We start from the raw sequence: 13904 nt of genomic DNA on the forward strand, positions 1-13904 counted from the left end.
ATATTGTGCAGCCAGTTAGTTTACATTAAGTAAAAAAAAGACACTAAAGACAACTGTACACAAAATTTACATTCCTCTAACAGTTCAAAATGGCTTCTTTCTTCTAAGTTTTTTTTTATTACAATCAGGTTCAGTATGTACAGTTACGGAGAACATATGTTAAACTTGGGGGAATTGATTTGTCTCAATGCACACTGTACAGATGATCATGACACGCGATTCTCTGGGGAGAAAAAAAGTGAGATTCACCTGAATGATCACAAACAAAGAGCATAAATACTTTACGATTTAAAACAGGCAAATGAGAGGAGAGCTACTACTGGAAAAGATGACAAACCTGAAACGACCATGTTAGTTCTTAAGCAACATTTTAACTTTACATCTTGATGTCTAGACAATAAAATTCAGGCACTGGAGGAGAATCACAATAAACTGAAAATGACTCTGTACGTTAAGATGAGAATTTGAATCTTCCATTTTGTACTCCTAAAACAAATTGGAAAACTTCTCTGCTTCCCTGTTTAGACAATAGATTTTTTCACTGAGTGACTGTTAATAAGTGTGAGTGTCTGTAGGTATTGTTTTCAAAACAGTTGAAAGTTGTGTGCCCTGGGAGAGGACCGTGAGAGATGCTTTGAAGCCTGCACACTTTGTACAAAAATCTATATTTAGAATAGAAAGTGACATTACGGAGTGCTGTTCAGACATAAGTTGTCCTAATTGTTTAAGTAGTGCTACAGGTCCTGTACTTCCGCACTTGGTCGTCAACTGCGGTTTCTTAAATATCTTAAATGTGTGACAAACTAAAGCGATGTTAGTGGATACAGTCACACAAGGAACTTTAAAGTTGGAGGGGTACATCAATAATTGTGAGGATAACATTTCAATGCCACTTTTTGTGTGTGGCAAGAATACAAAACAACTTCTCCTAGTTGAGTTTAAGGAAAAGAAAAAGGAGAGAGGAAAAGAACTCCCCTTTGTGTGTTTACATGATGTGGACTCGTTAACAGATGAGGCAATTCACTGTAGAACTCAAATTGTCATCGATAAAACAACATGTTTTCATTATGGTGGTCTGTTTGTTTGCTGATTCAGGCTAATTACACTATTAAACAGACGCCATATCTCACTTTTAACGCACCGTTGGTCATCAACAAACAGGATCTTTTACACAGTAGAAGGTGTGTTGTATATTTTGGCGGTGTCACTGTTGACAAGTCTCATAGTTTGTTCACAACATATAATGAATATTCACAATAAAGGTGTATGCATCTCAAGTGACAATTTATGTCCACTGTTTCTCATCTGAAGAGAAGTCATGGGTTCAAAAAGGTTTTGTGGTTCTCTGTGAGAAACGTTGACAAAAACCTTCGAGTGATCCACTGTTTACTTCAAGTCTGCTATCTGGTGGTTTGGAGAGGGGCTTTAGTGAACCACTCTACCACTTGCCCCTCTTGCTCCAGTCCTTAGGTGTGAAGTGAAGGCATTTTGAATCTATGCGCAAGTGTCTCTTCTGCATCGCTCTTTCATGCCCGTCCACAATGTCCTCTGAAAGAGTCAGGATGTACTGACCCTAGATCCAAGAGACAAAACATGGCAACATATTAGACAGATTGTTACATCACATTTTATAAAACATAGTGCGTACATTATCTGGGAAAATAATCACATTGGCTACATCCATATGTGATCTGAATGAATACCACTAGTGGAGCTGCAACGACTTATCGACTAAGCGATCAAGAGAAACAGAATTGGGAACTATTTTGATAATCGATTAAGACATTTTTCTTGTAAAAATGGCAGAAAATACTGTTCTCGACCTGACAAATATCCTGCATAATATTCCTGCTTTCCTGTTTTGTATCATATTAAACTTAATATCTTAGTTTTATCACTTTATGAGTGATAAAACAAGACATTTACCGGACATCACATTGGACTTTGAGAAAATGGGGTGCACATTTTTCACTATTCTGATATTTTATCGACCAAATGATTGATCTAGAAAATAATCAGCAAATTCATTGACAATGAAACAATAGTTTGTTACAGCCCTAACCACTACTTTGGTGTCAAATAGTGTGAAAATTGCTTACATTAAAAACTGCAACTTGCGCTCTTCTATTGATATTGCAATACTCTTCATTTTTATTTGACAAAAAAATAAGGAAAGGATCTTTTTTCACATCATGACACTAAAACATTCACAAATGTAAGATTCACGAACCCGGAAACAACAGTTGAATTGGGTGAAAAACTAAATTTCGAGGCAGAAGGGGGGTCCACTGCTCCGTTAATTTACACAGTGAGGTTGTTACCGTAATTGATACGGCGCCATGCTGCAGGTGCAATCGGAAAGGGCGGGGTTGAAAATGAAGGGAAAAGTGGAACACAGCGGCGGTCTCTCACCTTGTAATAGTTGATGAGGTTGAGGTACTGAAGCGTTGAAATTACGTCTTCTTTCTTTACACTTGTGATCTCACTGATCTCACTGGAGGTAAAAAAAAAAAGGTTTAAATGAATAGTTGGGCAAGAATGACGTATCAGTCCAATATGAAAATTATTTTTTACAGAACATAATGAAGAAAACGACACTTGGGATGATTTAGAAGTGGTGTCATTACATATAGTACTGATCTTTATTCAGTTATCTATCTTAGTGTTTTTTATTCTTTATTTTCTGTTCATTTCTGGAATTGGTTGGCAATGTAAGACATTGTGTATATATATATATATGATGTATAATAATGTTAAATATTCTTTGATAAAGGTATTTGTTTAGGAAAGCGTCCTTCTGAGTACCTCTTCAGAGTCATATTTACACAATCCACATAGGAAAAGTCTATTTTCATTCGGCATCCATATTGGTAATCATTGACATTTTCCTTTTCAAATGGGTCTCAAAAATCCCATATCGGTCGGGCCCTTATGAAAAGTAAGCCAATCACTAAACTGCCATAACTGAAATTATTCTTGGGAGGCAATTAAGAGGTTGAGATAAGATGCCAAGGGTGTAGAGTTGGGCGGTATACCAGTTTCGACACCGTCACTAGTGTCATTTTGCAAAACATTCATTACCGTCACTAAAAACGAAAGCACAACACATGTAAACCTATATATCTCATTTTTCTTCCTAATAAATAAACACATCTGTTTTTTTTCTTTAAGATATGTCCCCCACACACCCAATTTATGATATAATACAGTCATTGCAAAAAACAAAACAAAAACATGATATAAATGTCAGGTCATATCTCCCACCCCTGCAAGAGTCACGTACTTGATGGTAATCTGCGGCCTCTCTCCATTGTCAGGTTTAAGGTCCATGAGAATTTCCAAGATGGTCTGCGACCAGTAGGAGCGATAGGACAAAAGGCCAAGGTCAGAAAGTGGCTTCTCGGGAGTGCCCGTCTTCCCTTCTACCTTGGACAGTTCGTAACCTGACAAACACACACAGACACACACATTGAATGGATTAGTACAAGCACAGATGAGGTGAACACAGAAAATGCCCAAAGAATGAGTGTATTTACTGAACATCGTGCCCCTGTTTTTGACACAACACTTACTGAACTCAATGAGCAGTTTGCCATAACCTCTCCGCTGGTAGGGAGGCAAGGTCAGGATGCAGGCAACGTTATAATCTTCAGTCGACTCTTTCTCCTGCACACAGAAAATACATATTATGTTTAGTTTCGGGAACCCCTGTTTGGATAGGGGACTGCTTCCAAGGCGGTATGAGTGACATACCCTACATATAAACCGTACCAGTTAGTTTAACATGAATTGTATGATTTTTGTACCTTAGAGAAGTAGCCCACTATGTGGAAGCCTTTGGAGTCATACTCCGTCATTACGTAGAAAAGGAAAGGGTCCGTGTCGTAATACAAAGTTTTGTGGTCCAAGAAACACTTAGCAAGTAAACACAGGTTCTGGGAATAATTCTGGAAAAATACAATAGACATATGTCAATCAAAACCAAAATAACAAACACAACAAATGCTGTAGCAAAAATGTTGAGGAGTGAAAAATATCATATCACTTACTTTGTTTTTCCTGCCGTCAATCTCAAAAAATGAGATAGTGCCTTTGCGGTAGATCTCGTTCCCTGGAGGATGTCTTAGATTACATTTTGTCTATCAAAGATGGAAGACACACTAGGATAAGAACAATGTGCAACAATCTAACAGTGAGAGATTAAATGGCATACTGGTGTTTCTTACCAAATGCCTCTGGAGACACTTCAGGCTTTTGAGGTACTTGAGACAGAATTCACAGAGGTAGAGGATGGGCAGTGTGGTGAGTTCCTGTGGATACGGTGAGAAGTACCAGGGTTTCAGTCGGTGACGTCCTAACTCTATACACTCTATGTTCTTCATCCGGGTGACGATGTCGTCATGGCTGCGGTCGGACACCAGACTGCCCGTCATGCGGGGTGCAGACGGGATGCCGTCCGAACTGTCTTGGGAATCCTGTTGGTAAACAACGTGGACATTAGACACATGACACTCTTGCTGCAATCATTTTTTAAATCGTTACAAATTGTGTTTGAACAAGAAAAATAAATAAAATCACACTTATATTTTCAGATTTCTACACATTTAGACTTCTTTAAACGTAACACGTATAATCACAGTGGCCGTACATGTTGACAAAGGACTAACTGGGTCTGAGGTAAGCAGCACCTCGGTTTTATTGAACCCATGAAGGGACTGCTGAATTTGCACAACACACAATCAACGGGTCATAACAGGAGGCAAAACAGACCTCTGGTGGTGGAAGAAAGACACTGGCACTTTGAGGGTTGTTATACTGCAAAACCTTTATCATCTGGAAGAAAAAATGACACAAAAACATAGACTTTTGGAAACTAAGAGGGAATAAAGTGGTTCTTATTCACACAGAACAGTTTGCTTAAGGGGCAGACTGAAAGCAATATTGAACTTCAGTGTAAGACTTGTTGGATTAATCAGTAGCCAGCCAACAACACTGGCGATCATAGGTAATGATAGAGGTGTCAATGAATGAAGAGGGAGGAAAAGAGCAAACAAATGTCAGACCAATTATTTCATGTAGGTTTTGACGGACTGTTTTGTTAACTAAACAAACCCACTGGCCACTGTCATCAGAGATGATGGAAAGCTGCAGCAATTTTCTAAACTCAATACAACAGCTGAGCTGCTCATGTTGAGTGGCTTGACAGATAGAAACGCTAAAAATCCAGTCTGACCTCATTTGTCTGGACATTTGTCTGCCAGATTTAGTGACACTAAAACTTTTAGAGTGTGTAACTGTATTGATGTTTATTACAAATCAGTTGCTCTGCTTGATGACACCACCAAGCATTACGTTTTGGGGTATAATAAACTCCTCCAGTTGCACCATTTAATTCAGTGACTGCATTGAATTTCTAAATGTAGCAAAAACAAAAGCACCAATATATCAGAAATAAAAGACTGAAAATCCAGAGGGAAAAATGAAAATATCCCCTATGCTTTCTGACATGTACGTAGATCATTATGGTTATTTAAAACTAATTCAGATTAGAGAAACATGTAACCAAAACAAATCCTGCTTTAATTACAAGAACAAACATAACAGACAGATAAAATTAAGAAAATTGAAAGGATTTGTTGTCAAATATTTTTGTCAACATACTCATACTTTTGTTTTCTACCAATGGTTAAAGAAATGAACCCGGGCGAAAAATTAAAAAGGGCAAAGACAGAAAATTGTGATAACACAGCATTCATGTGAGAAACATGTTTTTACTAGGCTTAAAATGGGTATTAATTTTGTGACCAATACTTTAATCCTGCTGATATTAATACAGGCAGTATTTGTCCGAAATCCAGACCGGATATTGGCCCAGATATAAACTAATTAGCTGCATCGGATATCGGATGAATAAGGCTGATACACCATTTCGATCCAGTCGTTTCTTTTTTATTAATATCATACACAGCAATACAGTTACAGCGATCTAGTCACTTTAATTCTGGTTTGCAACACCGGTTAGGGTTTTAGATGGCATCTTAAAATATCTGTTTGCACTGCACTTTACATGGAAGTGTTATTTATTTCTTTTTGCTGCTAATGTTCACTTTATGAATAAATAATATTAAGTACATTTATACCTGTGCTAATTTGTTATCTTTTTATAACAAGGCTATATGTTTATGTTAAGCCTGATGCCTTCACTCACATGGCAAGATATACGGTTCATACAGTCAACAGTAGGATCAGATCGGTATCGGTTATCAGGTACCGGCTGATACGCTCAGCCCGGAGCCAGAAAACTAGATCGGTGCATCTCTACTATACATATATAGTGCACACATATTTTAGTTTGTATCACTCAAAACAAAACGATAAAATCATGCATTTTCAAAAACAAAAAGGTATACATCTGAAATAAGATAATAGGCTGGCTGTAAAGATGAAATACTGAAGTCACATACCTCGTCATTTCCCCCACAGTTAGCTTTTCTCTTTCTCCCGGTCTGTGAGGGGATGAGTCGCCGGGCAGTGCCGTTCTATTGTTATAAAGAAATGAGACGCTACATATTAGCCCATAAAATATACTTCAACTCAAGCATTTAAGGCATCCAAGACGCTCTTCTTTACCGTTGTGAGTGAAGAGATCGGTTCATGGTCTTCGCGGGACTTGAAGGTGTTGGTCTCCCTCACGGCAGGGAAAACAGATGCCTGAGAGGCTTCAGCTGAACTTGGCAGGGAGGGAACAGGGGTGGCCGGGGATACCTGAGTCGCCAAGGGGACGGCTTCTACTTTCCTTTTCTGTAGCAAATAACATTGTTAGAGATTTGGCTTTAAATTAATACAGACAGACCAACCACGTAAATTCATCTGAATTTTTGTTTCCAGACTTTTTGATTCAAGTCAGACCCGAGGCACGTGGTGAAGTTTTAAAAAAATACACAACAATATAGTAATTAAAAGCTGGGTACTCCAGCTTTATTAAATGAAGCAGTAACATCTTAATAATATCTACAGTCTGTTCACTGATGTGAGATAAGACTGCATCTAGTTTAATAGCCACAGCACATCATATTAAGCAGGTTGTTTTTTAAACCAATTTCTGTTTATCTCCAGGTTAAACTAATCCAATGTCAACACCCTATTAAAACCTGGTATTAAGATGCAACAGACACAGATCAGCTGCAACCCCATTGGGTTTATTATTACAACTAAAATGACATTGATGATATTAACTGCTTGCATCAACGATTAACCACTTCTTTTAGTGCATATGACTTTTAAAAAATAGTTTATTTTACCCCTGCATAGGCTTGGATGCATTACAGTATACCAGGGTATTAAAAAATTCCAATGTTATGACTCTCTATACGGTCAAATATACAAAAGCTCTTTTTATTAAACTGATTGAGACATGCTGTATTGAGGTGTTATCTTGTATAAAAAACAGTAACTCGACTCCCCACCTGGGTATGGCTTCATGGATTTCTTTTTAATTCAAATGTATTTTAAAGATTTTTCAAAACCAAAATGTGTTCGGTTTAAGGAATAACTCGGTGCATGGTTGTGTGTAACGTTAGCGAGTGTGCGGTCAAGAGAGAAAAAGAAAGATAGTGCGTGTGTGACAGCGCGTATGAAGTTAGCAGTAACATTATAGCTGTGAACACAGCAGTGCAGTGTGTGTACAGTGACCGTGCATTACTACACATCAACTCAATACAGCATGTCTGAATCAGATTAATAGAAAAAGAAGTGTTTGTATATTTGACAGTATAGCAAATCCAACCTGGCAAAGTTTGTCAGTGAATTATGATAAAACTCCTCAAGCCTAAGCAAAGTTACCGTGCCTTGCTTGCCACCTGCTGATTAAAGTAAAAGGTTAGCCCAGAAGCTAGCGACAACTTTAGCTCACGTAAGATGGGCTGACCTTTAAGGTGGACCAGCTACTCCTATTTTTGTGACAAGCTGCACCTTTTGATCAGCACCACCATAGCCCACCTTAAGGTGAGCTTACCTTTAAGGTGGACCAGCATCGTTTTATATATTAATATAATATATAAATATATTTTACTGTCTAAGTCTACCCCTGCAGATAATGAAAGCTCGTACAATAATCCATCTTCAACACAACATGAGAGATTACAACATGAACAGAGAATACCAGCTACCTTGAAAGTTTTGAAGTTGAAATGTGGCTTGACAAGTCCAGTGCATACACCTGACAAACATTTGGATACACTGTGTGTTAAAGCACTTCCGGATGTGATCTGCACGACCGGATCAGCATCTTCTTTTTTTGTGTCATGGTTGTTTATATCTGGATTCCCATGCAGTTCAGCATGACCCGATAGCTGTATGATCACACAAGATGCAAGTTAACACCAGGTTTAAACAAGGTCTCAGTCATTTCTAGAATGTGCAAGTTCAAGTTGTACCGGTGTGGGGAGGGTTTTGCCTCTGGAAGGAGCTGTGGCAGACTGTACGTTGAGATCTAGACTCTTCCTCTTTAATAAACAGAAAGGAAGAGAAGGAAGGGGGTTAATTGCCATTAATATTAGCCCTCAGGTTAATACTCAGGGATTCACTCAATAATAACTAAAAGCATTAAAAATCAACAGTTTGTGGCAATCTAAAAAAGACCTGAAGAAGTATGAATACAAAAATGTACAACTAAAGAAATGATGATTTCAGAGTTCTCTATATCACACACTCAAATGTTTTGTTAAAATTATCTTTAGGTGTCAAGGCTGGCCAAAGAGGTTCAAGTCAAGTAAGGAGGTTGAGGCTGGGTTAAATATAAAAAACATTTACAACACATCATAAACAGTGTATCTAGCAGCATGCAGAATAAGGTTAGTAAAGTGACCATGTAAATGATTAATTCATAAGAACAAAGTTATTCTTTTGTTCGGGCTGCTAGTGATATTGACCACTGATTACAAATGCTTATCTTGCTAGTGACGATCTACAACACAGATTAGTATATCTACTTAGCAATGTTCATAACACAGTAATTGAGATTGTGATACACATTAATGTTTAAATTCTCGATTATCCTAATGCAAAACAAAGGCCTAACTAGTAGGGCTGGGCGATATGAGCAAAATCTCGTGTCACGATAAAGGTCATTTCATAAACCCCGCTAACAATATATATCACCATATAGCACATTTTCTATAAAAATAATAATTAATAACATTTTTTGGCTTTATTTAGGCTATCAATAACGATGAATTGCAAAACACGTTTTCTCAGTACATTCTTGGACTATTTATTATTTCAAATTGCACTGTGAACATGTGGAAATAATAAACCCTCCCGTTCTGGGTGGTGAAAGCCTGACAGAGTTGGGTGCACGAGCCCAGTGTTTGCTGTGGTCACGGAGCCATCTTTTATAATAACTGTTGTTGCTGTTGTCAAACATGCTGAGAGCCAAACCTGAGAGTATCGTTGCAATGTTTGAGGTTTGAGATAAACATTTGATGGTGTAGCACACGCTTACCACTTCTCTCTCTGGTGAACTGGGACGGGAGCCTGAAAGGCCATTCTTGGTTGGAGTTTTAGCTTCTTTCTTAGGGAACTGAAGCTTCTTCATGTCCAGCCGGTCCCCTGTGACCCACTCATCCAGGCGCTTGTTGACTTTTAACACAAGCAATTTCACACAAACAACACAAACATTTGCTGTGATGTTTCTGTGTAGTGTCATTCAGCATGTAAAGTCAATGTAATAGTTAAAATGTAAATAAAAATAGGAAGGAGCACAAACTATACTCACAGTCAATATAGTGAACATAGTAAAGCTTTCTTGAAGACACTTCCTTCACACTTAGAATTTCAGCCAATGCTGTAACAAAAACAGATAGGTCAAATTAAAACTCGCAATGAACCCAGTTAAACAAAATTATTTGAACAGACTTCCATGAAATAACTGCTAAAATATTATTGATCTTCCACCAGGACTCATTTAGCTTCCACTAAACAAGGGCAGTAAGTGGTGCTGAAACCGTTATCCAAGCACTTAGTTAATGCACCAGAAATCAATCGCAAAAAACAACTCAATACGGCTCTGGGAATGTATGTGACATGTATGTGACGTTTAATATACAATGAATTCATTACATCCATAGGCGACAGGTGGATCTATGGTGTTGCGAGGTACTAAAAAATACAGGAAAAAAATAGAATTGTTCACAACTATCACACAAATTATGTTAAAATGATTCAACTTTAACTTAAATAATACATAAGAATAAATAGTTATACCTCATCAGTTAGATGATCACTTATTGCTTTCATTTAAAGGGTCAAAATTAAGCCAAACGCCTGGTACCGCTGCACAAAGCCCACTTGTTTAAAAAATATCATAAAATATGTGTATTCATGCTGAGATGTCAGTCATAACGCTGTCATAATGGCCTTTGTGAATCTTACCTATAATGCAATAAAAGTGCAATAAACCCACAACCTAAGAACTGAAGAGCGCAATACCCCCCCTTGCTTTTGCTCCTTAGTAAAAGGGTCCAAATGCTCCGTTGAAACAAAACAGACAACGGCCGAACATGTGAACAATTACGATCACATCTTTCGTCAGTTAGAAATCTTTTCATCGATAAGAAAGAGGTAAAATTACAATAACGTTTTTTAAAAACTCAGATCTGTTCAAACAATAGAATAGAAAAACTTTATTGATCTCAAGCTGGGGAATGGTAGTGTAACAGCAGCATTACACACAGACATCCAAAAAGTAATATAAAGATACAAAATAAAATATACCTAAAAACTAAAATGTAGAAATAAGCGGTCTTATAGTAGTGCAAATGTAAACATATAATAATATAAGGTGCAGTGAATAGATTATGAGAAAAACATACGGTGCTTGTGATTGTATTGTTCTGAACACTTTAACAGTGGGGAACACGGCTCTGAGGCTCGGAAACGGCTTGGACCCGGAAATCGTATTTTGAAAGGGTGTTACATCCAGGGATCGACCGATATGGATGTTTTTAGGGTCGATGCCGAAATCCATTTCTTTTCATCAGCCTTACCCGATGACCAATACGGACTGCCGATTTCCTTGAGTTTATATTTGGAGCCAATGCTTTGCTCCCCAATTTACATCATAAATTACACAATGATAACAAATACTTGTAAATAACACTGGGGAAAAATATCGGCAGATATTGATACACCTAACAAATGCAAACATCGTCCGGCCGATGTATCGGTCTATCACTAATTACGCTGTGTCTCATCAGCCAGATAAACCTTTTTTCAAAGATGTAAACATAAACATTCAAAATAAGTCCAAGTTTGTTTCCTGTTGCAGTGACATCAGCTGACAGGAAGTTAACAAGGCCCAACGCTGTTGCCTAGCAATGGAATTCCATTAAAAAGATATATAGACTTTCAATGGAATTCAATTGCTAGGCAACAGCCTTGGTCCTTGTGGACTTCCTGTTAGTTGATGTCATTCACATACACTTCAACAAGAAATAAACTAGGACTGTTTTGGAGTGTTTATGTTTACATATTTGAAAATGTCCTAAGTACAACCTCATTGAGTATATATATTGTGTATATCATTCATCTTCAACCGCTTGTCGCTGTCGGGGTCGCGGGGGGCTGGAGCCGATCCAAGCTTTATGTATATATGTATATATTTATCTTGATTTTTATATATTACCATTTTATATTTTGCATTTATATTGCCGATACTTGAAATGTGCTTAACCATATTGTTGTCCAAAAAAATGTCAATAAAAATCAATTATTTTCTACAGTTTAGCTGTGAAATGCTAAACTGATTTGTCCTAATTTTTATCGTGACTCTAACTTTTCTCTTTTCTTTCACACCTGTCAAAACAAGTAGGCCCGACTTTGCCCAAGCACGGCCTTTCTAACTTAACCAATCTACCTTCATCAATTTATCCTGAACAATCCGCTTCACAATTGTAAACAACAGCCTGATGTCTGATTGATTTCGCCTAAGTTGCTCTTTCCCAGTAAAATGCATTTGATAAATATGTCCCTAAAAGTAAGTTAGTTAATTTGAACACAACCACACCGTAGTGCTCCATGTCAACCCTGTGAATATGGTGTTTACAGTTTAACCGGAGGCCGTGGCGTCTGATAACAACAGCTGAAGTCCGCTAGTTAGCATTAGCTAGCTTAGCACTGGAAAAAACAACCGGACAATACTTACGCCATTCGTCCTCGTGTTCTTGGTTTTTACGAAGAACGGGGAGGCGACAGCCCTCGACAATTTCCACCTGTCAAAAATAACACGTCAATTTGCATCCTGAAACTGCTTCAACGTCTCTGAAATAAAATTAAATCTCTCGAAAACCTACCGATGATGCGTTGTCCGCCATTTTCGTCATCTGTGAGAGCAGCAGCAGGGTGTTGTGGGAAAATGCCGGTCCGCGACAAAGACGAAAACACAGCAAGATGAACATCCTTCAACGAAGGTGACGAGCGGAAGTCGGAAAAACAACCCGGAAGAAAGAAGCAGGGACTCGAGCTCAAGAGGCAATTGAATTTTGCTTTTCGGTACTCCATTATTCAAAACAGTTACAAAACATTAATTTACTCTTATACAATTTAATTACAAAGGTTACTAGTTATTAAAGGTTGAATATGTAGAATATTCATTAAAAGCTATATTTTAAAAAAGAAGAATACATCCACAGGGTGAAATATATGTCCAACAAATTAGACACTGTATCAATCTGTCTCAGGGCTCTGAGGGCTTATTAGGGTTTAAGCATCTAAAGCCCGTTTAATGATTATTCAGTTTTTCCATAAATAATGAGAAGAGTGAGTGCACACAACCAAAAAAAACTTAAATCAAAGGCACAAGACTCATTATGTCGTGATGAAATGACATTTTGCATATTCATTCTCACACAGTGCTGCAAAGACACTGAATGACACATAATGACACAAGATGTGCAAAAAATACTGATGTAGTCATGCACATTTTCAAGGAAGGATGGTATACATTTCTTGCCAGCAGGGGTCCCTCTTGTCTTCAACCTGATCAAGCCCAGAGGAAAACAAATAAACATGCTTTGTAGGGATGTGACCTACTGCATTGCTTTCATTGACAGCATTAATTAAGACTCAAAGCTAAAGATTGGCTTTTCTGCTCTATAATTGGCTTTTCTGCTCTATAATCAACAATGAGCGCAGCTCAAGGTCCAAGTCTAAAACTGAAGAATATAAGCTATGACTAAATTGCATCACCACAATGAATGAAGCCCTAAGCAGAAGCACTTACATAGCTCTCATCGTGCTGCATTGTATTTAACGCTCTTGCAATCATCGGGTAAATGGCGCCTTTGGGCCGTAGCGTGTGGGACTTAATGATCTTTCTGGTTCTTGATGATGTCTTATGCTTTCCACAATAATACAGCTTACATTACAAAGCTGTTCAAAGTTGGAGGTATTTTCATATTACACATAAGTGAGTAAACACAGACCAAGCTAATATTGGGTATTTCTGAAACCTCTGGGGCTTTTTGAAATGCCTCTAATGTGACTTTAAAGCTAAAATCAGTGTTTTCATGGCACATCTCCATGAAGAGTGAACAGTGAAGCTTTCATCAAAGCCCTTATGTATTGGAAAGTATGGACAAACTGCCATAACGTGTTCAGTGCTACTGTACTGTACTGGATATGTTATTGAGAAAACAACAAATAACCTTCATTAACCTTCATGAACTTGTGATGTATAAAGACAACAGTCAATGTTTGAGCGAATCACCTTTCTGAGCAAGGGCAAGGGTTATAAATGATCTTTATTATAATCCTTGAAACAGCGTTCAGTATACAGAACTTCCATTTTTTGGGGAGTTGAGAAACCATAAATGAAACTGTATATGATAAACAAATTCTATCAAATG

At 37.7% G+C, this 13904-nt stretch overlaps 1 protein-coding gene across 1 annotated transcript; it reads right to left on the bottom strand.

Moving 5' to 3' along the window:
* LOC310956980 (histone acetyltransferase KAT5-like) lies at positions 1–12380 on the bottom strand (the record flags this gene model as incomplete). Its single annotated transcript, XM_083927371.1, has 16 exons — positions 1–1573; positions 2413–2494; positions 3284–3443; positions 3573–3666; positions 3807–3947; positions 4050–4139; positions 4227–4475; positions 4771–4833; positions 6465–6539; positions 6631–6801; positions 8169–8351; positions 8436–8504; positions 9503–9639; positions 9776–9844; positions 12203–12269; positions 12351–12380. The coding sequence occupies 16 exons, from the start codon at positions 12378–12380 to the stop codon at positions 1439–1441; spliced, it is 1815 nt and encodes a 604-aa protein (XP_083783497.1). The 3' UTR covers positions 1–1438.
* Between the last annotated feature and the right edge of the window lie 1524 nt (positions 12381–13904).

Source organism: Echiichthys vipera, assembly GCF_963691815.1.
Source record: "Echiichthys vipera genome assembly, chromosome: 14".
Lineage (NCBI taxonomy): Eukaryota > Metazoa > Chordata > Actinopteri > Perciformes > Trachinidae > Echiichthys > Echiichthys vipera.